The sequence below is a fragment of the Martes martes genome (assembly GCF_963455335.1).
Source record: "Martes martes genome assembly, chromosome: 6".
Lineage (NCBI taxonomy): Eukaryota > Metazoa > Chordata > Mammalia > Carnivora > Mustelidae > Martes > Martes martes.
Genome location: NC_137893.1, coordinates 120,163,496 through 120,189,144, shown reverse-complemented (window position 1 = coordinate 120,189,144; position 25,649 = coordinate 120,163,496). Strand labels below are relative to the sequence as shown.

General features: G+C 51.7%; 3 protein-coding genes across 5 annotated transcripts; 2 read left to right on the top strand and 1 right to left on the bottom strand.

Moving 5' to 3' along the window:
* Window positions 1–1,162: 1,162 nt before the first annotated feature.
* On the top strand, window positions 1,163–13,168 carry C2 (complement C2). The gene is made up of 18 exons (XM_080805837.1): window positions 1,163–1,299; window positions 1,442–1,648; window positions 2,545–2,730; window positions 4,960–5,133; window positions 5,218–5,316; window positions 5,513–5,646; window positions 6,951–7,089; window positions 7,911–8,051; window positions 8,854–8,943; window positions 10,859–10,999; window positions 11,124–11,218; window positions 11,314–11,425; window positions 11,543–11,708; window positions 11,817–11,893; window positions 12,019–12,110; window positions 12,315–12,441; window positions 12,581–12,630; window positions 12,752–13,168. Exons 1-18 carry the CDS (start codon window positions 1,200–1,202, stop codon window positions 12,920–12,922), a joined length of 2,301 nt encoding a protein of 766 aa, XP_080661963.1. The 5' UTR covers window positions 1,163–1,199; the 3' UTR covers window positions 12,923–13,168.
* A 336-nt stretch (window positions 13,169–13,504) lies between these two features.
* Window positions 13,505–19,595, top strand: CFB (complement factor B). 2 transcript variants are annotated; one of them, XM_080807196.1, is made up of 18 exons: window positions 13,505–13,760; window positions 13,848–14,081; window positions 14,492–14,677; window positions 14,823–14,996; window positions 15,247–15,348; window positions 15,449–15,585; window positions 15,879–16,017; window positions 16,349–16,480; window positions 16,778–16,879; window positions 16,969–17,106; window positions 17,594–17,691; window positions 17,831–17,948; window positions 18,082–18,235; window positions 18,342–18,418; window positions 18,625–18,737; window positions 18,824–18,956; window positions 19,037–19,086; window positions 19,386–19,595. In XM_080807196.1, the coding sequence occupies exons 1-18, from the start codon at window positions 13,697–13,699 to the stop codon at window positions 19,539–19,541; spliced, it is 2,307 nt and encodes a 768-aa protein (XP_080663322.1). In that variant the 5' UTR covers window positions 13,505–13,696; the 3' UTR covers window positions 19,542–19,595. The 2 variants fall into 2 exon arrangements, with proteins under 2 accessions (XP_080663322.1, XP_080663323.1); XM_080807197.1 differs by lacking the exon at window positions 13,848–14,081 and having other exon boundaries at window positions 13,563–13,760.
* Window positions 19,596–19,736: 141 nt separating this feature from the next.
* On the bottom strand, window positions 19,737–25,615 carry NELFE (negative elongation factor complex member E). Of its 2 annotated transcripts, none has more exons than XM_080807199.1 (11): window positions 25,369–25,615; window positions 24,852–24,934; window positions 23,381–23,450; window positions 23,133–23,278; window positions 22,571–22,645; window positions 22,411–22,448; window positions 21,879–22,222; window positions 21,615–21,759; window positions 21,415–21,469; window positions 21,096–21,198; window positions 19,737–19,909 (listed from the first exon to the last, which is right to left on the bottom strand). In XM_080807199.1, exons 2-11 carry the CDS (start codon window positions 24,924–24,926, stop codon window positions 19,812–19,814), a joined length of 1,149 nt encoding a protein of 382 aa, XP_080663325.1. In that variant the 5' UTR covers window positions 24,927–24,934; window positions 25,369–25,615; the 3' UTR covers window positions 19,737–19,811. The 2 variants fall into 2 exon arrangements, with proteins under 2 accessions (XP_080663325.1, XP_080663324.1); XM_080807198.1 differs by having other exon boundaries at window positions 20,935–21,198; window positions 25,369–25,447.
* Between the last annotated feature and the right edge of the window lie 34 nt (window positions 25,616–25,649).

Sequence of the window (25,649 nt, the reverse complement as noted above, 5' to 3'; positions counted from 1 at the left end):
AGGGAGACAAACCATAAGAGTCTCTTAATCATAGGAAACAAACAGGGTTGCCAGAGGGGAGAGAGGTGGGGGAACTGGGTGATGGGCCTTAAGGAGGGCATGTGATGTAATGAGCACTGAATTCTATGTTTGAAATTAGTAATACACTATATGTTAATTAATTGAATTTAAATTTTACGAATTTGCGTGTCATCCTTGCGCAGGAGCCATGCTAATCTTCTCTGTATCGTTCCAATTTTAGTATATGTGCTGCCGAAGCGAGCACTTGAATTTAAATTTTAAAAAAAGAAGGAAAAAATAAAAAAATAAAAGCACGTCCAAAATTGCAAAATACTTTTGTTCCTTTGAGTAACCAATCCCAGACTTATTTATTTTATGGGTTGGGAATTTTTTCTACTGGACTTTCCGTAAAAGTATTTAAAACATTTTCTAGTCTCCAAAAACTAAGTGTTGATTTCATTTTTATCTCTAGATTCTTGCTGGGGAAGGGTTACAAGGAATAAAAAGATTGTGGTTCTTCCCATATAGCAAGAATTTCTAAGAAAATTAGCCTCAGTCTCTTGGAGGTTTATGTTCAAGAAGAAAAGACTATTGCAGGCCTCTCTCAAGAGGCCACTTGGCAACACCTAAGAGAAACCTGAGACTTAAATAAACGATTTTGCAATATCGTGGATGGTTTGAGGGTTTGTGTGCTTTAGACTATTCAGGCAAGGGCATGTGTGTGGGGGAGGGGGACGGAGGCTGAGAGTCGTCTGTCAAGTCCATGGTGCAGATCAACTGAGCTGGCTATGTTGAGATTAGGGAGATGGGCAAGGGCTTTGTCCTCTCAGCTCAGTCCCCAATCCCTGATTATTTTTTCCTGCCAAGAGCACATCCCCCCTGGCGCCTGGTGGGGATCAGTCTGTGAAGCGTCTGCCTTTGGCTCCGGTCATGATCCCAGGGTCCTAGGATTGAGCCCCCAGTTGGGCTCTCTGCTGCAGGGTTGCGGCGGGGGGGGGTGGGGGGCAGTGAATGGTCTGCTTCTTCCTTTCCCTGTGCCCCTTTCCCTGCTCATGCTCTCTCTCTCTCTCTCTCTCTGAAATAAATTAAATCTATTAAAAAAAAAAAAAAAGCACAGTCCCCTTGCCACTCCCTAGTTTTCCTTCTCTGGCAGCAAACGAATCAGCTGCTGAGTCAGCTCAGGGTTTCGGGGAAGTCAGATGACCTTTTCCCTCTGCCGGCTCTCTGCCACTCTCTGCCCCAAGGTGGACACCATGGACCCACTGATGGCTTTGCTTTGCCTGTTGCCCCTGTACCCAGGTAGGAGCTGGGGAGGGGGATGCTGAGGTCCGCATAAGAGGCCGGTGCTGGCCATATCGAGTTCCCACCTGGAAACGACAATTGCTCTTGCTTTTCTGTTCTCATCTTTTCTGCATTTCTGTGTTGTGTCCCATGCTCACAGGCTTGGCTGCAGAGGCTCCCTCCTGCCCTCAGAATGTGAATATCTCCGGTGGCACGTTCACCCTCAGCCATGGCTGGGCCCCTGGGAGTGTCCTCACCTACTCCTGTCCGATGGGCTACTACCCAGTTCCAGCCTCCCGACTGTGCAACAGCAACGGGCGGTGGCAGACCCTGGGATCCAAGGAGCTAATGAAGGCAGCCTGCAAACGTGAGGCTCTCCGAGGGCCTGGCTCGGGGTGGGGCCACCTACTCCAGAGCCTCTGCTTAGGACCGGCTCCGGGTGGGGCTTACCCCACCGCAAAAGCCGCTCTTCCATAGAGCTTCTCAAAAGAGTAGGACATTGTTCCTTGTCCATACCAAGGCACTGGAAGAAGGCTTTGATGGGGATGATTGGAATTCTCAGGGTGATTTTTTTTTTTTAAACTGTTCCTCCATAAGTGAGAGAAGGTTATTAGTGATTCACTAGGAGTACAGTGGATTCCTTCATAGTAGCTAACAATTTTCTTTCTTTCTTTCTTTCTTTCTTTCTTTCTTTCTTTCTTTCTTTCTTTCTTTCTTTTTTTTTTCTAAGACAAAAGAGAGACAGAGAGAGACAGATCACAAGTAGGCAGAGCAGCAGGCAGAGAGAGAGGAGGAAGCAGGCTCCCTGCTGAGCAGAGAGCCTGATGCGGGGCTCGATCCCAGGACCCCGAGATCATGACCTGAGCTGAAGGCAGAGGCTCAACCCACTGAGCCACCCAGGTGCCCCTCGGTGTGATTTTTTAATACTTAACAATGGATTTCAGAATTCCGACTGTTCAAAGGGGTGCTGGAATCTCCCGTTGTGCCCGATGTTACCCCTCTAATTGTCCACTCACGGGGCCCGTGAGGACCACAGGGGAGGGGTTGGGGTGGCCATGGCCCTCGGGGAGCTGAGAGAAGTGGTTACCAGTCTATTAGGCTGAACCATGTGACATTGCCAATATTCAACCAGTTGCCACAAGCAGCAATTTCACACGCAACAGCCCAATATTTTGACCACCAGTTGGCAATTCCCACGCCTCCAAGCCCAGCCCAGGTGTCTTCCATCCATCCCCATATTCTCCTCCCCTTCTCTCCCTCCAGGCGTTCGATGCCCAGCTCCGGTCTCCTTTGAGAATGGCATGTTCACCCCGAGGCTGGCGTCCCACCCGGTGGGCAGCAACCTGAGCTTCCAGTGTGAGGACGGCCTCACCCTGCGGGGCTCACCTGTACGGCAGTGTCGCCCCAATGGCATGTGGGATGGGGAGACAGCTGTGTGTGACAACGGGGGTGAGTGCCCTGCCCCCCAGCTGAATAGGGGCTGGGGTCTCCCAGGAACCTCGGAGTCAGATGCATGCCCAGGGTGCCTCTGTGGGGACAGGGGCCTGGTGTCTCTGATGCCAAAATGATATTCCTGGATTTTGGTAAACTGAGGTCTACAGGTCACACATCACCCAGCTGCAGAGAGCCCAGCAGAGGCAGCTGGCGCTAAGCTTTAGATCCAACATAAAGGCTCCACGCACTCTGTCCAGCTTTTCCAAATGCCTCAAAGCAAGATAGGTTTCCAGACCCAATGGGCTATTGTAGGGACAAGGTGCTGAGTGAGAGAGCAACCTAGTGCTGTGCTCCAGTCCCTCACCTCTGCAGCCAGTGTGGGTCCAAGCTACTCAGACTTTGGCAGCCTTTGGGAAGGTTATTTAATCTCTATATGCCTCAAATTTTCTCTCTCTCTCTTTTTAAAGATTTTATTTATTTACTTGAGAGAGAGAGCAAGCAAGAGAGATAATGAGAGAGAGTGAGCATGAGCAGAGGGAGAGGGAGAGGGAGAGGGAGAAGCAGGCTTTCTGCTGAGCAGGGAGCCTGACTCGGGGCTCGATTCCAGGATCCCAGGATCATGACCGGAGCTGAAGGCAGATGCTTAACTGACTGAGCCCCCCAGGCGCCCCTCTATGCCTCAATTTCCCCATCTCAAATAGAAATAGTAAGACTGGCCACTGCGTGGAGTTGCTGTGGGATTGAGTTGACATTAGTAAGCATCTCGAAGAGTCCCTGGAGATTGTCATAGTTATCACTGCCCTGTCAATGGGGAGGGGCTCTGTGTGATAGGAGTGGGGCTCCTAGGAGTCCCTGGGTTATAGGAGCTTCCTGGGTGATAGTTCTGAACCCATAATACAGGAGACACGGAGTCCATGAGATGGTAGGACCATCCTGTCCCCCGGCAGCCCAGCCAGTCGTTTCCTACTCATATTCATGACTGTCCCACGGCTGGCTTCCTTTACTCAACATTCTGCCTGTGAGATTTACTCATGTGGTCCTGGGTAGCAGAAAGTTTATTTGTTTTTAAGATTTATTGATTTATTTTAGAGAAAGAGCCATGGGGAGGGGCAGAGAGAGTCCTAAGTAGACTCAGGTCTCCGGGCTGAGAGCAGAGCCTGACACCGGGCTTGATCCCACAAGCCTGAGATCACCATCTGAGCCAAAACCAAGAGTCAGATCTCAACTACTAACTGCACTGCCCAGGTGCCCATGTTATTTTTTATTGCTGTGTAGTTTTATTATAGAAATAGATTGTAATTTATTTATGGGTTCTCTTCTCAGTGGGCAGTTGGGTTCTTTCCAGTTTGGAGATATTATGAGTAAAGCCCTTTGAGTGTCCATGTATGAAATTATTAGTGCACATATGAATTTGCCTCCCTTGAGCATGTTGTCTAGAAGTGGAACAGGTTGTCATACATTTAGGTGGGTTTTTTTTTCAATTTTATTTATTTTTTAGAGAGCGAGCGGAGGATGGGGAAGAAAGAGAGAATCTTTTTTTTTTTTTTTAAGATTTTATTTATTTGACAAAGAGAGTGAGAGAGTATAAGCATGGGGAGCGGCAGGAAGAGGGAGAGGGAGAAGCAGGCTCCCTGCTGAGCAGGGAGCCCAATGTGGGGCTCAATCCCTATTCTGCCTTCAGGCAGACGCTTAACCAATGGAGCCACCCAGGAACCCAGGGAGAGAGCATCTTAAGCAGGCTCCATGCCCAGCACAAGCTTGGAGCAGGGCTCAATCTCCCCACCCTGAGATCATGACCTGAGCTGAAATCAAGAGTTGGATGCTTAACCGACTGAGCCACCCAGGCCCCCGGGATGCATTTAGTTTTAGTAGAGACTGGCAGTTTCCCAATTGTCACCCCAGCGATATGGAAATTAAGGAATTATCCATATTTTCAGTCTGGGTTCCTCAGTCCGCATCTTCCCTGGGGCTCTGGGATGGATGCAGGCTGAGGCCGCGGGTTGGCTCTGGGACGCTTTAACTGGCAACCGAGGGCAATGAGTTCTAAACACTTTGCCCTGCTAAAGATGTTCCACCCACACCCTTGGGAAACAGGGGTGTGGTATCTCCCTAGGGGGAGGCCAAATGACCTGCAGAGGCTCCACGGGTCTGGAGAGAAGGAAGAGGGAGAGGGTAGGTGAGCAGGGCAGAAAGGCTGAGGAGGGGCATCCCTGCTCACTGCTGTCTTCCCTTGTTGACTCGCAGCTGGTCACTGCCCCAACCCCGGCATCTCAGTGGGCGCTGTGCGGACGGGGTCCCGCTTTGGTCTTGGAGACAAAGTCAGCTACCGCTGCTCCTCGAATCTGGTGCTGACGGGGTCTGCGGAGCGAGAGTGCCAGGCCAATGGGGCCTGGAGCGGGACAGAGCCCATATGCCGCCGTGAGTAGCCAGCCACCTTGCCCCTCCAGAGAGTCTGGGCACCCTACCCCTGACCCTGGCTGACCCCAGCGACTGTTCCCACAGAGCCCTACTCCTATGACTTTCCCGAGGATGTGGGCCCCGCCATGGGTGCCTCGTTCTCCCACCTGCTTGGAGCCACCAATCCCACCCAGAAGAAAACAAGTAAGTGCTTGAGGTGGGGGCAGCAGGGTGCAGGGCCTGGCATGGGGAGAAGCAGACTTCCCAGAGGGTGCTGAGAGCTTCGGGAAGGCTCGGTGGGGCTGAGCCGACTGGAGGGGAGGCAGGGAAGCCCTACCCCATGGTAAGAGAGCAGGTGGGAGGTCAAGATGTGAATCTGCCCTTTGCACATTTCTCCCAGAAAGCATGGGCCGTAAAATCCAAATCCAGCGCTCTGGCCACCTGAACCTCTACCTGCTCCTGGATGCCTCCCAGAGTGTGTCAGAAGGCGACTTTCAGATCTTCAAGAAGAGCGCCATTCTCATGGTGGACAGGGTCCGGAAATAGGATTCTGTGCGCAGAGGACGCCTTCCTACACCCCTGCCTGTCCCTGGTTCCTTCCCTTCCTCCGAATCCCACTCATAGCTTACCTCCTCCAAAAAGTCCTCCCAGATTATTGCATGTCATGCAGGAATCACGGATTCAATTTACGGGATCCTATTTTTCACCCACAAACACTGCTGGAGTACCTTCTGTGTGTTAGGCCCTGTGCTGGGTGCTCGGTGCTGGGAGACACCAAAGAATGAGCAAGGTCCTATTCTGTTCCTGAGGTCCTGTTTCCTAGGCACCCATCATCTAGAAGGACGGTCTCCACAGAAGGATACACAAAATAACCCACCGGGGTGTGGTGGATAAGTACTGGTATCCTTGTTGAATAATTTTAGTTTAAATTAAATCAATAACTTAATAATTAATACTTTCCCTCAAAAATTCCAATTTTTTTGTGTTTAAAAGGTGTATAATATATTTGAATAGTGATGCACTTTATAAATCCGAGTGGGTTTTTATAAATTTATACACCGATATTGAGCTATATGCCCAGAATGTTTTTCTGACGTGATGCATGAACAGGAGAGTTTGGAAGCCACTAGTTTAAATCCCTTGCCAGCACTTTGCTTGGTAATTATGCTTTTCACAATAGTTTACATAGACACATGTTTTTCTTCCTAGCTATTTTTTAAAATTTTATTTATTTTAAAGATTTTATTTATTTGACAGAGAGAGAGATCACAAGCAGGAGTGGGAGAGGGAGAAGCAGGATCTCCACTGAGCAGGGAGCCCGATGCAGGGCTCGATCTCAGGACCCTGGGATCATGGCCTGAGCTGAAGGCAGACGCTTAACCACTGAGCCCCCCCAGGTGCCCCTCAGCTACATTTTAAAGGCAGCCATTTTTGTGCTCCTTGTCCTCCTTAAGACTTACATAACCACTAAGCCTTGAGGCTGCAAACCATAACAGTTAGGGAAGTGCCTCAGATTCGTGCGGACAGGTTCGAATTTGACCTCTGCCTCGTACCGGTGGTGTAGTCTGGGGCAAGGCAACAAGCCTCAATGTCCTCATCTATAAGAGAGGGACCATCTCACCCCCTCACAGAATTGATGTGAGGGTGCAGTGAGGAGCGAGAGGCCTATCACAGAGAGGACATGGTCAGCTGATGTCAGCTTCCTGGCTCCCGCAAGCAGCAGTGTCTTAGCAAGTGGCCCAGGCTCTCTGCCTCCTCTGGGGCCCTTGGCCTGCTCTCTTACTCTCTTGCCTTCGGTTTCAAGGCCTCTCATGCTGCCTCTCCCTTGCCCTTCACAGATCTTCAGCTTTGAGATCAATGTTAGCGTCGCCATCATCACCTTTGCGTCCAATCCCAAAGTCATCATGTCTGTTCTGTACGACGATTCCCGGGATGTGACCGAAGTGATCAACAGTCTGAACAATGTCAACTATAAAGGTATGGGTGTCGTCAAATGAAGGTGACGAGGCGGGCTGGGGGAGGAGATAGGGGGAAGATGAGCTCTCTGTACCTGCAAAGAGATTCTGGACACTTTAGAGAGAGAGAGAGAGGCCTTTGGTGGCATTCTAGTCCCAGAGCTCTGGGGCTCAGGTTCCTGGCGGGGGAGTCCCAGCTCCTACCAGCTCATGGCTTACTCTATCATGTTCCACGTCCAAATGCATCGTGCAGGTCTATGACTCCTTCCTGATGCCAGAGGTATGTGGGCTGGCTTTCTTGGCTCAACACGGTAGTCTCCCCATGCCATTGTCAAGCTGCCTGGGTGGGAGATAGCAGGTGGATGCAACAACCCAAGTTCTTTGGGAACCCCATCTTTGAATCTTGAGGCTTTAGAGTGGCCATCAGTGGGGACATGCAATGAGCATTTCTTCTTTTTTAAAAAGATTTATTTATTAATTTGAGAGAGAGAGAGAGAGACAGAGGAAGGGGGAGAAGGGGCAAAAGGAGAGGGAAAAAGAATCCCAAGCAGACTCCTGGCTGAGCGTGGAGCCCTAAAAGGGGCTCCCTCCCAGGACCCGGAGATCATGACCTGAGCCAAAATCAAGAGTCAGACACTTAACTAAGCCATGCAGGCGCCCCTGCAATGAGCATTTCTAAGGGAAAAGACAGCGATGCCAAATCTCTGTCTAGATAGCGAAGGTCTGAATGTATCAAGCCAGTTGATAAAAGCATTTCCAATGGTTGGGAGAATAGAGTGGCTCCTTCCGTCAGGTGGTAGGTGGGACATTTCTGAGAGAGTCCTTCCTCTTCACATACTCCAGACCATGAAAATGGGACCGGGACAAACACCTATGCAGCTTTAAATAGTGTCCATATCATGATGAATAACCAGATGCAACGCCTTGGAATGAAGACGGCAGCCTGGCAGGAAATCCGACATGCCATCATTCTTCTGACAGACGGTGGGTGCCGTCGCCTCCGTGAGTGAGTCTGGCACAGTGGAAGGAGCACCCGTGTGGAGTCGGAGGGCCTGCATGCTGGTTCTCCCTCTGCCACTCTGAGCCTCCGTTTCTCATCTGTAAAGTAGAGGGAGTGTTGATGATGTCGATGGGAGGACAGCAATGGTGGTGATAATTGTAGCTGTCCGCCTTTCCTTCCACAATTTTTATGCAGAGCAGTTGAAGCAGTTTGTGTAAAAGTACTTTGTGATTACAGATATCAGCAATTGTTACTAGCTGGGAGGTTGCCTAGAGTCAGCTAGATGGGGCGGGGTGGCTTTGAAGCAGGCGTGTCAAGGTGCAAGGATGGATGGATGGACCGAGGGATGGAGCTGGGCTATTTATCTCTCCATTGTGTCCAAACCGCATAGCGCCTTCAGGACTTGGTTTTCTTGCCTATAAAATGCAGATACCCACACTACCTGAGGATTCATGAGAGTTAAAATAAGATGAAGTTTATTACGCTCCTGGCATGGCGCTTGGCATGTAGAGAATTTCAGTAAATAACATATCTTCCCCTCCACCTTTTTTTTGGGGGCAGCAAAGCAAGGTCTGTTGAGCAATAGTAAAGTTTTTTAAATTGATAGGGTACAAAGCTCCCAAAGAGGGAGGGGACCCAAGAGGGTTGCCCAGTAAATAACATCTTGAAACTCATGTGGGAAGGGTTAAATGTTAAGGTTCCCAAAGCTGAATGCCTGCCCCCTCCTCTGGGGCTGAGGGCAGTCCTATCCAGAGTTGATGGACAATTCTTTTTCCTCCGTTCTAGGAAAGTCTAACATGGGTGGCTCTCCCAAGCTGGCGGTGGACAATATCAAAGAGATCCTGAACATCAACCAGCAGAGGAGCGACTATCTGGGTGAGGCTTGGTGGCACTCCCAGCTGTGCTGCCCCTGCAGGGGGCTCGGGGGAGGGGGGCAGGGGCTTGCTTTCATTTCCAGCGAGGACACAAACTGTGTCGTTTTGTGTGAAGGCCGCTGAGAGTCATGCTGAAGAGTCTGGAATCAAACCACCCTGTGGTTGCAGCCTTGATTTCTTCGGTTGGCTGTGGCCCCGGGGCGGCTTCTGCCTTTGCTGGAGGGGATGGTGCTAGAACCCACCTCAAATGCCCAGATGTTTCCTGGAACAGAGGAACAACATATGGAACAGCACATGTGAGCGGCTGCTCCATCATCGCACCCATGAACTTCTCCAGGGAGGAAGGGCCTGGATAACTCGTAGGGACTGTCCCTGGTGTTTCCTCCTTTAACGGTACAGATAACCAACTGAGATTTTGGCAGTTGCAGCCTTGAAAGGAACAATTTCTCATGTTCAGACTAAACACAGATTGCACTGACCTTTGACCAGAAGAGAATTTTAGGCGGAAGTGTTCCGGACAAGCGAGGACAGTTGCTTTTCAGCCTCCAAGTTTCACTTTCCCCTTGGGGCCTCTCTTCATGCCCCCAACCCCACCTGCCCCTCGGGGGCAAACGGATTCTTCTTTAAAACTCTGGCCTAGGGAAGGTGAAGGCCAAATGCTCCTCTTTAACTCCTTAGCATCACGGCTCGGGTTAAATGCTTAAAAACACCTTACTAAAAAGAAGCAGGAACTGAAGGGACATAGTCGCAGAAAACACTTGGGACCTAACTGTCCAGATCCCACAGTGACTGCTTCTGGCCAGCCCAGGGCGACATTGCTACTGAGGAAAGCCTTGTCTTTCAGTCTGTCTGAGCATCTTGCTCTTTACACACCAGTCAGGGTCCCCGGGGAGCCAAAAAAGGGCCATGAGGGGTGCAAAGCCTGGGAGAATACTGGACTCTGCGGTCACTCCTGGGCAGATCTGACTGGCACCCGTGCTTGCTTGGAGGTGGGGTATGGATGGTTGTGTGGGCCCTGGGTCTCCAGTGGCAAGAGGGGGCTCCAGGCCCCTTTCTCAGAGCCTACACCTTACAGAGGAACCAGATCTGAAGTTTTGCCTCTATGTACACTCATGAGCTCTTTATTCAGCCATATAAATGTACTTAGAAGGTCCCTCCTGGGCACATTCTAAGGATACCGTTGTGAACAAAACAGACAAAAATCTGTCGCTGGGTTTGTCTTTCCGGAGAAGCAATGTATTAGTTTCTTAGGGATGGTGCAACAGATTATACAAACTTGGGTGGCCTAACACAACAGAAACTTAAGCTATCCCATTCAGGAGGCTAGAAGTCCAAGATCAAGGTATGAGCCAAGACCCTGTTTCCAAATAAGGTTAGCTTCACAGGTACTGGGGGTTAGGGCTTGAACATATCCTTTTGAGGGACACAGTTCTACCCACTCTGGGCATTAAACAAGGTAAATAAGGACCGTGTAGGGGGTGGTGGAAAGTGCCCTGTGCCAAATGGAGGGTGTAAAATGTAGCAGAGAGGAAATGGAATTGGCTAAGGCACTGTGGTTTTAGACAAGGAGTCCAGGGAAGGCCTCACTGAGATGGTGACATTTGAGTCGTGACTTAAAAAGATAAGAAAGTGAGCCATGTGGGCAGTCTGGGAAGCAGTGGGCCAGGCAAATGCACGGCATGTGCAAAAGGCCTGGGGTGGGAGCATGCCTGCAAATCTGAGGGACTTCAAGGAGGCTCTATGGAATGGAGAGAAGGGTGAGGAGTGGCAGGAAATGAGGTCAGATAGGAGGTAGGGGAGGGGAGTCCCACTCAATTAGGGCTTTGTAGGACCCAGTGAGTTCCAAATAATAGTTTCCTGTCTCACAGGGTAGCCCCTTAGCCATAAGATTCTGGTGATTTCCTTCTCCCCATTAGACATTTATGCCATTGGGGTGGGCAAGCTGGATGTGGACTGGAGAGAACTGAATGAGCTGGGGTCCAAGAAGGATGGTGAGAGACACGCCTTCATTCTGCAGGACACAGAGGCTCTGTACCAGGTCTTTGAGCACATGCTGGGTGAGTGAGCTTTGTCCTCTTCAGAGTGACATGGATGGTATGGAGCCAGCCAGGGGCCCAGGCTGGGAACCTGCTCACAGCGCTCCTCACAGACCTCCTTCCCCCTCTGTTCCCACACCTACAGATGTCTCCCAGCTCACAGACACCATCTGTGGGGTGGGCAACATGTCAGCCAATGCCTCTGTCCAGGAAAGGACACCATGGCACGTCACTATTAAGGTACCAGGAAGGAGGGAGGGGGCTTGGACCCAGAGATGGAAGAGGCCAGGGTCCAGAGACATAGCAGTCCCTAAATATCACCTGTTTTCCTGCAGCCTAGGGGCCAGGAGACCTGCCGGGGGGCTCTCATCTCAGACCAGTGGGTCCTGACGGCCGCTCACTGCTTCCGCAATGCTGAGAACAGCTCTCTGTGGAGGGTCAGTGTGGGTAAGGCAGGGCCCACACCAGGTTCCCGACCCTGTGGTCAGAGCTCTCACCATTGGTCCCTAGCCCCTGGCCCCTTCAGGAGCCCTGGCCCAGCCTAATCCGCCATATTGTTCCCAGGGGATCCTAAGTCCCAGTGGGGCAAAGAGTTCAGTATTGATAAGGTGGTGATCTCCTCGGGGTTTGACGTCTTTGCCAAGAAGGATCAGGGGATCCGAGAGTTCTACGGTGATGACATTGCCCTGTTGAAGCTGGCAGAGAAAGTGAAGATGTCTACCCATGCCAGGTGCTAGAGTCTGGGATGAGAGGGTGTCCTCTGGGGGAGAGTGCTCTGGGAGTCCCACAGGAGAGGACATCGAGGATGGGCCCATGTGACCCTTGTCCTTCTCCCCAGGCCCATTTGCCTCCCCTGCACGGTGGAGGCCAATCTGGCTCTGCGGAGACCCCCAGGCAGCACCTGCCGAGACCATGGTGAGTGCTGGGGCTTAGGGTGCATGAGGAACTGGGACCAGGGCTTAGGAGAGATGACCTGGACATCTGGAGTCTGGATGTTGGGTAAGGGGACCAGCACCACATCCCTTTCTCGTTGAATGCAGAAAGTGAACTTCTGAACAAACTGAGCATTCCTGCTCATTTTGTGGCCTTGAATGGGAACAAAATGAACATTAACCTCAAGACAGGGACAGAGGTGAGGATCTCAGGTCTGGGATGCCGTGGGGAGATGGGATCCCTGTGGCTACTCCCCAAAGGTCTCTCTTTGTCCCTCCCTCCTCCAGCTCTGGCTGCTTTCTCCATCTGACTCTGTGTCACCCCTCTTCCCGGCCTAGCAACTGCCTGCTGGCCCCTGGGACAGCTCATTTCATCCCTCTGTCCTGTTCTGCCCCTGTTGCAGTGGACAAGCTGTATTGAGGCCATCTCCCAAGATAAAATCACATTCCCTGACTTGAAGGACGTCAGAGAGGTGGTGACAGACCAGTTCTTATGCAGCGGGACTGAGAATGATGACAATCCCTGCAAGGGTGAGTCCCTCCCATTCCCACTCCTGAATTCCTGATAGAAAGACCACCGCTGTCCCCGTGGCCGGCATGCATGGTGCTGATGACATGGGAGCAGGAGGAGAATCTGGATGACAGTTTCGTGTCCCTCCTTTTCTGGCAGGAGAATCTGGGGGAGCAGTTTTCCTGGAGCGGAGACACAGGTTTTTTCAGGTGAGAAGAGAAGGGTCTTGGCCTTGCAGGAAGATGAGGGAGGCCTTTGAAGGAACTGGGGAGGTTGAGGCTTGGAGCCGGGGCTGTGATAGCTTCCCACCCCATTCTCTCTCTCTTCCAGGTTGGCCTAGTGAGTTGGGGTCTCTACAACCCCTGTGGCAAGAACAATAAAAACTCCCGCCAAAGGGCCCCCAAAGGCAAGATACCACGAGATTTTCACATCAGTCTCTTTCGCCAGCAGCCCTGGCTGAGGCAGCACTTGGAGGGGATCCTGAACTTTTTGCCCCTCTAATTGTGGCCACTGATCCCTCCGTTGTCCTACCACCTGCCATCTATCTTGTCTCCTACTCTTGAACTTCCACCCTCAGACCCCGTGACTCACCTGTGCTCCCAGCTCCAACCCCATCCTGTGCAGCACTTCCAAGCTGGGGAATCCCTGGGAGCACTTACTGGACTTACTTACTGGACTCACTCTCCTTTCACTCTCACATGGAATTTCCCAGTTATGAAATTAATAAAAATCAAGGATTTCCTCATCCGTCTGTGCCTCTACCTGGGGGCTGGCCAGGGGGGTGAGGAAGGCCAGAATGATTCCAGGAACCACCAGGAGGCAGGTCACAGACCCCGCTGGACAAACAGTGACTGGACTCTGCCCTACAAGAGTCAACAGGGAGTGAGGCAGTCTTTATTTCTCATGCCTAAGGGGGCGGTCTGGGCTCTCTGGGGAGGACCTGGGGCTGAGAGGCGGCACTGAAGGGTTCAGTCCTGGATCATGGGCTGCAAAGGGCAGGGCTTATGCAGTTTCTATTTCCTTGACTGGCAGCTCAGTGGGGCCCTCCCTCTTGGATATTCCGGAAAGTGGTGTGGGTCAGATGGGCGGGGTGGCCACAAGCGCCAGGACGCAGATTGCATAAAAGGCTGGAGGTGGGCAGGGGCAGGGGAAGAGACTGCGATCAGGCCCAGGTCTGAAGTTTCAGTGGGGAGAGTAAGCCAAGCAGACAGGCAGAACAAGCTGGGATAGGCCATCTTGCCCCCAACCCCAGTTTCTCTCCTGCCTTCCATCGCCATGGGGAGCAATCTTAGCCCCCAACTCTGCCTGATACCCTTGGTGCTGGGCCTCTTGTCTGGAGGTAAGAGAGGGTCACCACCCCCCTTCCTGCTACCCCCAACACCCCTCCTTGCCTTGTGAGGCTGGGCTCATTAGCCTTTCTCTTTAGGTGGGAGCACAACACCATTGCCTGGGGTCAGGCCCCAAGGCTCCTGCTCTCTGGAGGGAGTAGAGATCAAAGGTGGCTCCTTCAATCTTCTCAAGGAGGGCCAGGCATTGGAGTACGTGTGTCCTTCTGGCTTCTACCCATACCCTGTGCAGGCACGCACCTGCAGATCCACGGGGTCCTGGAGTGCCCTGCAGACCCAAGACCAAAAGATTGTCAAGAAGGCAGAATGCAGAGGTTGGAGGGCAGTGAGGGTGGGTATGGGGCAATGAAGGGGTGAAGCAGGTGGTGGCCAAGCGCCAGGCTAGGATGCAATTAGAATTGTGTTGAGGTCAAGCAGGGGGAACTCAGGGGGAGCTGAGCAAGTGCAGGAGCTGTTTAGGGCTGAAGCAGGGAAGGAGGGAGGAGGAATGGTGTGAATCTTCACTGAGCATTTGCCCTGTGCCATGCAGCCCCGGCAGTGAAAAGAACACTCAGAAATGGGTAGCAAGGAGAAGCAGGACTCATCATGGGTTGAGGGTAGCCGCTGGTTCTGTGGGACCAAACAGGCATTCTTTCTCTGTGACAGGGTCCCTGAGTCCAGGAGGGATACTCTTAAGAGAAGCCCTTCCTTTTCAGTAATTTCTCCTTGTCCCCCTCCCCCAAAGCAATTCGATGCCCAAGACCACAGGAGTTTGAGAATGGGGAATACTGGCCCCGGGCCGCCTACTACAATTTGAGTGATGAGATCTCTTTCCACTGCTATGATGGCTACACTCTCCGGGGCTCCGCCAACCGCACCTGCCAAGCAAATGGTCGGTGGGATGGACAAACGGCCATCTGTGACAATGGAGGTGAGAAGCATCCCCTCCCCTGGTGATGGTGTCCCCTCCCTGACCATGTTCCACCCTGAAGAACTGGCCCCACAACTCTTGTACTCTATTGTGCCATCCAGGCCTCAGGTTTTGGTCCTCACCTCTATGTCTCACGTGTCTGCAGCGGGGTACTGCCCCAACCCGGGCATCCCCATTGGCACAAGGAAGGTGGGCAGCCAGTACCGCCTTGAAGACAGTGTCACCTACTACTGCAGCAGGGGACTCACCCTGCGTGGCTCCCAGAGGCGAACATGCCAGGAAGGGGGCTCTTGGAGTGGAACAGAGCCTTCTTGCCAAGGTGATTCTTGACCCATGCCCTCAGGTTCAGATCCTGCCCTTTCATCCTCATGTCCATATACCAGAGCACTGCCTCCTCCCCGTAACACAGCCCAGCTCCTTCCTCACTTCTAAACCTGCCCATAGAAATTCCTCACTACTGAGCCCTTCTGGCTCCAGAAACCCACCATCTGCTCACTCTGGCCAATGCGTCTCTGACCCTCCCCTTTCCACCCCTCCTAACATTTGACCTGATTTCTGACCTCTCCCAGACTCCTTTATGTATGACACTCCTGAAGAGGTAGCGGAAGCCTTCCTGTCTTCCCTGACAGAGACCATAGAAGGAGTTGATGCTGAGGATGGGCACAGCCCAGGTTTGGAGGCAGAGAAGGGAGGGAGGCAGGGAACTGGGGGAGGATGAAGAGACAGGAGAATCATGCATGCTGGAGCCTGAGTTTCTCTGGTGGCACCCAGGGGAACAAAAGAAGAGGAAGATTGTCCTGGACCCCTCGGGCTCCATGAACATCTATCTGGTGCTGGATGGATCAGACAGCATTGGGATCGGCAACTTCACAAGGGCCAAGAACTGTCTCAGAGACTTCATTGAGAAGGTGAAGCCCCCTCTGCCCTGAATGTGAACTCACTGCCCTACCAGGACTAGTTTCCTGATGTTCCCAGGCCTCTGAGCCACAGGGTCCCAGAAACCTCTGGTCCTATTCTGTCCTTCTTCCCTTTTACTTGAAGCAGTTTGTTGACCTTTAACCCAATCACCAAGGTGAACCTCAGGATGACCAATCAGCCCTGAGTTTCTGATTATAATTTTCTCTGTCCCAGAGAAGCTGCCAACCTCTCCCAACCACAGTATTCTTTCAATGCCATGACCCCTTGCTCTCCTAACCCACAGGTGGCAAGTTATGGGGTAAAGCCAAAATATGGTCTAGTGACATATGCCACAGTCCCCAAAGTTTGGGTCAAAGTGAGAGATGAAAACAGCAGCGATGCAGACTGGGTCACAAGGACACTCAACAAAATCAGCTATGAAGGTCAGAGGTCAGGGAAGGGAGTGGTTGGGAGTGGTTTACTCTGGAGTCAGGTCAAAAGATTCAGGGTTGTTGTGGGGAAGGGGTGGTAAGACCACATGGAAAGGCAAGGCAAACTACTTTGTACTATGGTCGGAGAGCAGGCAGGCTCATCATTGGGGAATATGGGTCATTGGGGACCTGTTGGGGGCGGAAGTCACTTTGTGGCCAAAGGGAAGTCAGTGGGGTGACAATTCAAAAAGCTGAAAGATGTGGGATTTCAATTGTTGATAGGCCTCTAGGGTTCACAGATGACGTAGAAGACCGGGCAAGGTGATCTCTTCCCTTTCCACAGATCACAAGCTTAAGGGAGGGACTAACACCAAGAAGGCCCTCCAGGAAGTATACAACATGATAAGCTGGCCAGCGAACAGGGCCCTTGAAAGCTGGAACCGTACCCGCCACGTCATCATCCTCATGACTGATGGTCAGAAGGGACCCCTCTCCTGCCCTGGACTCCTGACCCTTTTGTACCAGCGTGTGGCCATTTGGTCTACACGTAACTCTAGACTCGTGGTTGGGGCCGAGTGCTGCTTGGGGCCCCAACCACGTTGATCTCTCCTGTGACCCTTTACAAAGAGGAACCCCTTCTAAGGCCTCTTTGTGATCTGTCACTTCCATCCCCTCAACCTGCCTACCCAGCCATGTGTCACTACTTCCAGTTTTCTTTCCTTGACCCTCTTCTTTACTTGCCTCCCACCTTCATGGGCCATCTTTTCTACAGGTTTGCACAACATGGGTGGGGACCCAGTCTCTGTCATTCATGAGATCCGGGACTTCCTGGACATTGGGAGGGATCGCAAAAACCCACGGGAGGATTACCTGGGTGAGTTTTACTGCCCAGGATCCAGTACCTTGCTTTCTCAGCTCCTGTCCCCAGGTCCTGGACACTCACGCTCCCTTTTTCTCCCTCAGATGTCTATGTGTTTGGGGTTGGGCCTCTGGTGAACCAAGAGAACATCAATGCTTTGGCTTCCAAGAAGGATAAAGAACAACACGTATTCAAAGTCAAGGACATGGAAAACCTGGAAGATGTTTTCATCCAAATGCTTGGTAGGAAAATATCAGGAGGGTGTAGAGGTCAGGAAACTCCCCAGGTCCCCCAAGGTCACTCATACTGCCCGTCCTCCTGAAGCCCTGGCAGTCTGGAAGGCCCTCACTGCTCCTTCTCTGTCACATTCTCGTCTCCTGGCACTATGCACTTCCTAATCTTAGAATCACAGAGCTCTGACTGACATCAGAGAGCTTCCTCAAATCCGTCGTTTTACATGTGGGGAAAGAGGCCGAGAACAGCCTAGGGACAGCAAACTAGCTGGAGTTGGACCTAAAAGCTGCCAGGTCTCCCATCTCTTAGTTCCAAGTCCTTTGCTCTCTACCACCATGGTTCCTTGCTCACAATGTAAGGGAACAAATGCCCTCATCTTCCCTTTCCTTATGGGCCTCTGTGCCTCATAAACATGCAGATGCCCCTCCCCGCAAAGTCTGCTGCCATCTGGAAATGAAGCTTCACAACTTTCAGCACACGTTCCTTTCTTTCTAGATGAGACCCGGACGCTAGGGCTCTGTGGGATGGTTTGGGAGCACAAGGCAGGCACTGATTACCACAAGCAACCATGGCAGGCCAAGATCTCGGTCACCGTAAGCATAGCTTCCTGGTTGCGGAGACTCACGGGAGGTGAAGTCAGGGTGGAATGGGGATAGGGGAAGGGCCAGATGTTCCTGTTAGATTGCGGGGTTTGTGGAAGTTGAGCTTTCCCTTCTGCCATTCTGTCCCCAGCGCCCTTTGAAAGGACATGAGAGCTGCATGGGGGCCGTGGTGTCTGAGTACTTCGTGCTGACGGCGGCACACTGTTTCACAGTGGATGATGAGGCACACTCGATCAAGGTCAGCGTGGGTAAGGATGCAGCGAGCCCACTCCCCCTGTCCTCACAGCAGCTTCCTCCTGGCACACTGGACAACTTGGGGGTGGGGCAGAGTTGAGTTAGGTGGACATGGGATGCCCTGACATACTCATTCTCCTACCTTAGGAGGGAGGAGGCAGGATTTGGACATAGAGGAAGTCCTATTTCATCCCGACTATAACATCAACGGGAAAAAAGAAAAAGGCATTAATGAATTTTATGACTATGATGTGGCCCTTATCAGGCTCCGGCAGAAGCTGACATATGACCAGACTGTCAGGTGAGTACTCTGGAACCCTGAGTAGAAAAGTTCAGGCACGGGGGTGCTGCAGGCCTAGGCCAGGTCCAATGTGCTGTCCCTGAGTTTCCCCATCTCTCTTTAACAGGCCCATCTGTATCCCTTGCACCCAGAGAACAAATCAAGCTCTGAGGCTTCCACTGTCAACCACTTGCCGGCAACAGAGTAAGACATTCAGGGAGAGTAGCACAAGGGAGCGGTACCAAGTGACAAGTGGGGCACGGCGGGGAGCTACAGGAGCAGATGATGGCCAGCCTGGTCCTTAGCTCAGAGTAAAAGGCTGAAGAACATTTGCTGAGTGACAAAGGCAATGGGGAGAGGACAGGGAGGAGGGAGAGAGCGAAAATGACCCAGTCTGTCTATCTGTCCAGTGCAAGAGCTGCTCCCCGCAAAGGATATCAAAGCTATGTTTGTGTCAGAGTTACTCAAAGATAGCAAGAAGATGCTGGTTCGGAAGGAGGTCTACATCAAGAATGGGGACAAGGTGAGGATGGGATTCTAAGCAGGTCCTCTAGGCTCCCTTTCTTCCTGAGCATGCTCTATCCATCACCGCTTTCTCCTCACCTATAGAAAGCCAGCTGTGAGAGAGATGCTCGATTTGCCCCAGGCTACGAAAAAGTCAAAGACATCTCTGAGGTGGTCACCCCCAGGTTCCTTTGCACTGGAGGGGTGGATCCCTACGCTGACCCCAATACTTGCAAAGGTAAGAGAAGGCTCTTCGGTTGTGCTGCATGTTCCTGAAGCCCAAGAACCACTTTCCCTACAGCTTTTCTTTCCCTGTAGGTGATTCTGGCGGTCCCCTGATTATTCACAAGAGGAATCGCTTCATTCAAGTGAGTTTCCCCTCTCCTATCTGTGGGGAGGTGCCAAGTGGTCAGCATGGGCCCTAAAGCAGGAAAGCTCCAGGGGTGTGGCTAGAAAGAGGAGGGCAGAGCCTGCTTCCTACAACTGTACCTTGGAATGGCCGGCTAAGGCCCTGTGTCCGGCCTGTGTGCTGGAGAGACCAGGACTGAGCTGGGTCCCCAGTCTAATTCTTCTAGGTCAACTCAGATGCAACTGGGAATTGCTGAGCTTCCTGGGATCAGGAAGGAATTCTACCAAACGATCTGTGGCATCCCCTTGCCCTGTCCAGGTTGGCGTGATCAGCTGGGGCGTTGTGGATGTTTGTAAAGACCAGAAGCGGTGGCAGCAGGTGCCGACGCATGCCCGAGACTTTCACGTCAACCTCTTCCAAGTGCTGCCCTGGCTCAAGGACAAACTCAAAGATGAGGATTTGGATTTTCTGTGAGGGCTTTCCTGCTGGAAAGGGGTATGAGATCAAATTAAAACAGATGCGACAATACCTGTGTTCAAGATCCTTTTGGGGGAAGGGAGAGGGGAACGTGCACTGGCCATGTGTTACAACTGAGATAAAATCTAACAGCCGTTTTTAAAGGCTCAAGCCCCGTCCCAAGTGCTGAAAAACCAGAGGCTGAGGAAGATGTGTGAGCTTCCACCTCAGTGTTTTACTGAGACCAGTGCTGATGCAGATGAGGCACACGGAATCCAGCTCCATTCCCTAGAAGCCATCCACAAGGTTTTCCTTGTAGACATCATCGCTGTAGACAATCTGGGTCCTCTTGTCCCGGTGGCAACCCTTAGGGCTGTTCTGGACAGCTAGGGAAGGAGGAAAGGATTGGTTAAGGTCTGTAGCACTGCATCTGAGCACTACTGAGGCCACAACTCAAAAGTTTGACCAGCTCCCTCCTGGCCGCTGGCCCTTGGAAGCCCAATTTCAATGCTGCCCTCTGGTGGCCAGGATGGCCTGGCTCCCTTTAGCCTCCTCAGGGGCTACCAACCCATCCTGGTGGCAAGGAGCGTATCCTGCTACTGAGGCCCATGCAGATACCTTAAGTTCTTAGAACCATCCCAGATGTTATTACTGAGACAAATGAATGATGTTAAGCCATTAGAAAATCTCCGTAGGCCTTTGTTGACATGCTAGTCGTTTCTTGTTCCCTCCTTTTGTCTGGAGGGCCACTCTTGCTCTGAACACCCCTTTCTGCCTACTCCTGTGCTAGAAAAGCCAACAGATACAGTGGGCTATTTGCACTCAACTAAGAAATGCTACTGGCCCCAACGGGAGAACCATTCTGGGTGTGGCTTTGACCCCAAGCATTCTTCCTCCGGCCTCAAGCTGTTCCCTCCCTTTCTTTTTCCTCTCTATGCAGACGTGTCCCTCTCTTCACCCCTTCTCCAAGGATTCCATTCCTGCCATTCTGGGGCTAGACTGACTCACCCCAAACCAGCCTCTATTCTCTAGGATCTTTGCACCCTGACACTGCTGATCATACCTCTTCTCCCAAAGGTTGTGTCCTTTGGCTTTAATGGCTGCTCCCTGAATATTCCCCATGCCCAGGCCTTGTAATTCTTCTGTATACTTATACTTCCATTTTGCAGCCACTCTGTGATACAGAGAACTCTGATCCGTATTTTCATTCCTCACTTAACACCCAAGTTAAGTTCCAGATCTCTAATTTCAAATGCTTATTTTATAAAACCAACTACACTCCATCTCAGAATGAACAAAGCCATGTAACATGCTCATCTTCTGCACCAACCTCCCTTACTTCTACTTTCTTCCCTGTTCCAGTTACTGCTTTGGGAGTTGTCTCAATCCTTTTCTTTCTGTCCACTCCTACCTCTAACTGACAGAAGGCCTGACAATTCTCATTCCCATTCCCACAGCCTCCACACAGATCCAGGCCTCTATCACCTCCACGGGATCCTGGGACATAGAGGGGAACAAACAGAAGGGGTGAGCTGTGGGGAACAGGATGAAGGAGGAAGAATCTGTTCTTACCGAGGGAGCCCCAGACAGACTTGCCAGTGGCAGCGTCCAGCATGGGCTGTTTGCGGGCAATGCTGACTTTGAGCTGTACAGACTCCACCTGGGTCCCATTGAGCTGGGGCAGAAGAGGGGAAGAGGCAAAGGATGGGGGGAAACATTGCAGACAAAGCAAAGGAGGAATTCCAACAGCTGTCACCCTAGAAACAGACTGAGTGAGGATCTGAGAATACAACGTTTCTTATGTGACTAGGAAGAGACTTTATCTGTCAAAAGGAAATGATCTCCTCCTGGCTCTCAGTATTTTAAAGAGAAAACATGAGGAAGTCCCAACCTCAGCGACGGCCTGATCTGCTGACTCCATCTTTTCATAGGTGACGAAGGCACAGCTGGGATGAGAGAAAACATGGTCAGTAGAGGGCCTATGGGCTCTTGTGGACCCAACCAAACCCAGTCCTCATAGGCCGCTGGAGCTAGGCCGGTGTTCTCAATCAAACCCAGGTGTTCCCACACCTCCCCCACTGTCATCCTTACTTTCTGGGTGGGTCCATGGAGAGATCAATGATGTTTCCAAAGGGAGCGAAGGCCCCACGGAGGAGGGTGGGCGTCATGTCCTCTCCATATACATAGAGAGTATTCCCCTTCCGAGGGGCCCGGCGTTCAGGAAACGAATCCGACCCTGTGGGATCAGAAGTCACAGTCACAAGATGCAACCCATCTCAGCCTCTGCTTTAAGAGGCCACTTTAGTAGGACCCGCCTAAACCCTTTCACTTTTCCCACCAGTCCAGATCACTCACTGCGGAAAGGGCCCTCTCGTTCTCGATCACGGTCCCTGTCCCGATCACGGTCCCTTTCCCGATCGCGGTCCCTTTCCCGATCGCGGTCCCTGTCCCGATCTCGGTCTCGATCCCTTTCCCGATCACGGTCTCGATCCCGTTCCCGATCTCGGTCTCTGTCCCGGTTCCGCTCACGACTGTGGTCCCGGCTGCGGCTTCGGGGAGGAGAGGCTGAGGAGCGGGCACCACCATGTTCTTCAAAGCCCCAGTCAAAGCTTCGAGGGGGACCATCACCAGCCCCTGGACCCTCTGCCTCTTCCCCATCTGGCCCCAGTTCCCGAAGCCGATCACTGGAAGACACAAAACTGGGGAGACGCAGACAGTGAGGATCAAAGGGGGTCTTTACCTCAACTTCCCAGACCCTGTGGAGATGTAACACCCCCTCTGCAGTCCCAGTTCCTTCCACTCCAGCCCGAAACCTCCCAAGGATCCAGGCAATCAACCCTCTCCCACTCCTCCAATTGGGACCCAGTTGTCTCTCTAGCTCTCTAACCTCTCATACAGAGATTTCCTCTGGGGGCGTCTGGATGACTGCAAAAGAAACCGAGGACAGTTAAGATGAGTCCTAGTTGCTGGCAAGTGACCCCAAATATGTGGGTCTCTCATCTTCCTCATTCTCTAGGCCCCCTGGGACGGAGAACCGGGAACCATACCTCCTGCAGGTCGTCATCGGCAGATATGCTCCTTTGGAACGGCTGGAAAGTGGGGACTGGTCCCTTCTCAGGATCCTGGGAAGGTTGTAGAGATCTACTTCAGTGTGAGAGCAGGAGGCAGCCTAACCATGTGACAGAGGGGTTCCTCTTCCCTCACCCCCTTCTTGGTTTCCTCTACCCTCTTTCTTCTCCTTTAATTCCTTTGTGCTTTTCTTATTTGATTATGTATTTTTCATGAACGAGCTAACATATACTTAGAGTATGTAGCTAATGTGAATGTTTCTTGAACCTACTGACATCTTCAACCTGTTCAACTCCTCAGAATGACAAAACTCAGAAGCTTGAATATGTGATAAATTAAAGCCACAGAACGTGTAATATGGAAAACGGAAAATTCAGCCAGTGTCTTCACTACAGATAAGAAATCTGAAGTTCAGACCCGTATGACAATTTATCCATGACTAAATAGACATTATTTTCCCCCATTTTGCCTCCTTTCCAACTTGGAAACGTGCCCTCTGAAGTCAAGGGTCCCCTGAACAATCATTCTGCTTGTGCTCACCTTTAACTTCCCCTCTAGGGTTCGAGAACGTTTGAAGCCCGAGTTCTTGGTCTCGGCTTTGATGGCACTGATGGCTCCTGACTTCACCAGCTGCTTTGCCTGCTCTGTTGCTGTGGCTGTGTCCACCACAGGCTGCTCTGACAGTGCTGGAGTGGTGAGGGAAGGAGGCATTATTTTGGCCAAGCTGTGGGAGATGTCTGCCCCATGGTGCCCACTTCCAGTCTATCCCCTTTTCCCCTGTCACTCACAGCGTTTCACACCGCCTTGGCTGGCTGTGCTGCTACTACTTTGCTTCTTCAGAGCCAGCAATGCCTTTTTCTGGGAACAAGAGTGAGAAGAAAGGGATTGGTGAGGGCCAGTCCCTGGCCTAGTCCGCTCCCAAGGTCCCTCGGCACCTCACTCCAGGAGACACCTTTCTCAGGAAACAGTATAAATGGTGTCCCTGGAGTGGTACGCTGAGGCAGCCCTGCCTCTCACACATGGTCCACTGGATCATCTACAAAACCAGCAATACTTAATCTACCAAACCAGGGTATCCAAAGGCTTTCCAGAGTCTCAGGGTTTTGAAGTTGAAGACAAGGATTTCAGCCATGGACCAGAGCCCCAAGATACAAGCTGCAAGTAAGTATACGCCTACGTGCCTTTCTCAGGGGCTGCATCCATCCATCCCCTGTATGTTTAACAAGAACACGCCATAACTTTGTAACAGAGGGATGCAAAAGTATGAGACATGGTTTCTCCCCTCCAGAAGCTTACAGCCTGAGAAAAAAGATGATTAGAGACAATTATCAAGAATGATTATAAGAGATGCAGACTGCTTGTAGCTGAAACCAAGTAAGGTTACCTGACACCAAATGGCTATTAAACTGGTCCCTGGGTACAACCTACACAAAACAGATTGAAAGAAAAGGGATGCAAAGAAAACAGGATGGCAAAGATGCAGAAATAAGAAGGCTTTGGGAATGCACGTTTTGGGACTAGTGAATAATAGTTCTATTTGACTAGAAAGGGATGCCAGGGTAAGGCTTTGGTTTATAGACAATGGAAAACCACTTACAGGTTTTGAGAAAAAAAGAGGCAGAATTTTCTGTTTTCAGTAGTTCATTTGAATAAGAATGAAGGAAATCTGTTCAAAAAAACACTAAGAAACTTCTTGAGAAACCATTCAGCAGTCTACATGAGTGTCAGCAAAAACTTGATCTATGAAATACACAGGAAAAAATAAACTAAAGAAATTACTTCAAAGAAAGAATCAAGAAGACTTGGCAAATGTTTGACAATGCAAAAAGTGGAGAAGTCAGAGATGAGATTTTGATTCCAAACACCTGGGAGAACTGACTGTGGTCACTCCTATTTGGAAGATCAAGAAAAGAAACTAAATTAGAGTAGATAGGAAGATGACAGCTGCAACACTGGGTACCTGGGGGCTATCAGTAACAGACTGGGTAGAAGTGAAAAAACAAACCTGGAGACTACCACCCGTTCGGTGGTACTAAAAGCCACGGAAAAGGAAGACAGCTGCATGGCAGAATGCACAGAAGAGAAGGTACACACCAAGACTTGGGAAAAAGCCCAACTATGAGGCTACACTGAGAGGAGATATGTCTCCAGGTATGAGCTGGAAGAACCGTCCCCCCCATCCCCTCACACTCACCCCAGGTGTTCTCAAGAGTGTAGAGTCTGTGAAAGGTTGGGCCACGCCCCCACACACTCCCTCACCTTTTTCTTGAGTTTGTTGAATTTCTTCTGCAGAGCCTCCTCCTCCTCGCTCAGTCCGGGGGGTATCACCAACATGGTGGCTCCTGGTTCAGGGGCAGGGCCCAAGACATCTTTCTCCACTGTCACCGCCCAGGGTTCACACGCCGTCCACAAAGTACCCAACCGCACCCCTCCAGGCCTACCTACTCCTGTCTTTTGCCTCTCCCTACCCCTTGCTTAAACCAGGCTGCTGTCCAAGCCCCCGCTCGTCGGGATCAATCAGCATTCCCTCTTCTCTCCAGCAATCACGGCCACCAGCGCTGAGGAACCAAGTGGCCCGGGAAAGGAGAAGCACCCCTTCCGTCGCCAAGACGATGGCATCAGACACCCCCTACTCCCGCTGGGGGCATAGCAACCGCGGGGTCCAAACGGCACAGGAGGCAGTGGAACCCGCGCAGCGCTCTCAGAGCAATCAAAAGGGGAAGAAGAGAAGGAGCTCGGAATAAAGGGGCGACGGGTGAGAAGGAAAAGACCTTACCTGAGGGGGCGGTAACCCGGGGGGGGGTCCCACGGTCTCGGGCGGCGCCCGCGCGGGCACCGGAGAGCTGGCTCAGAGCGATGACGTAGCGAGGGGCGGAGAACGCGGTAACCAAGGCGGCCCAAGCCAGACACTTCCGCCCGGCCGTGCCCGCCCCTCCCGGCTCAGGTCAGCCTCTCTGTAACGCTCATCTCCGTCCTCCCGGGCTGTGTGTGACACGGAAGTCGCCTCCACTTCCGCCCATTCTGGGGCGGGGCTCGCTCCACGGCTTCTCGCTGCAC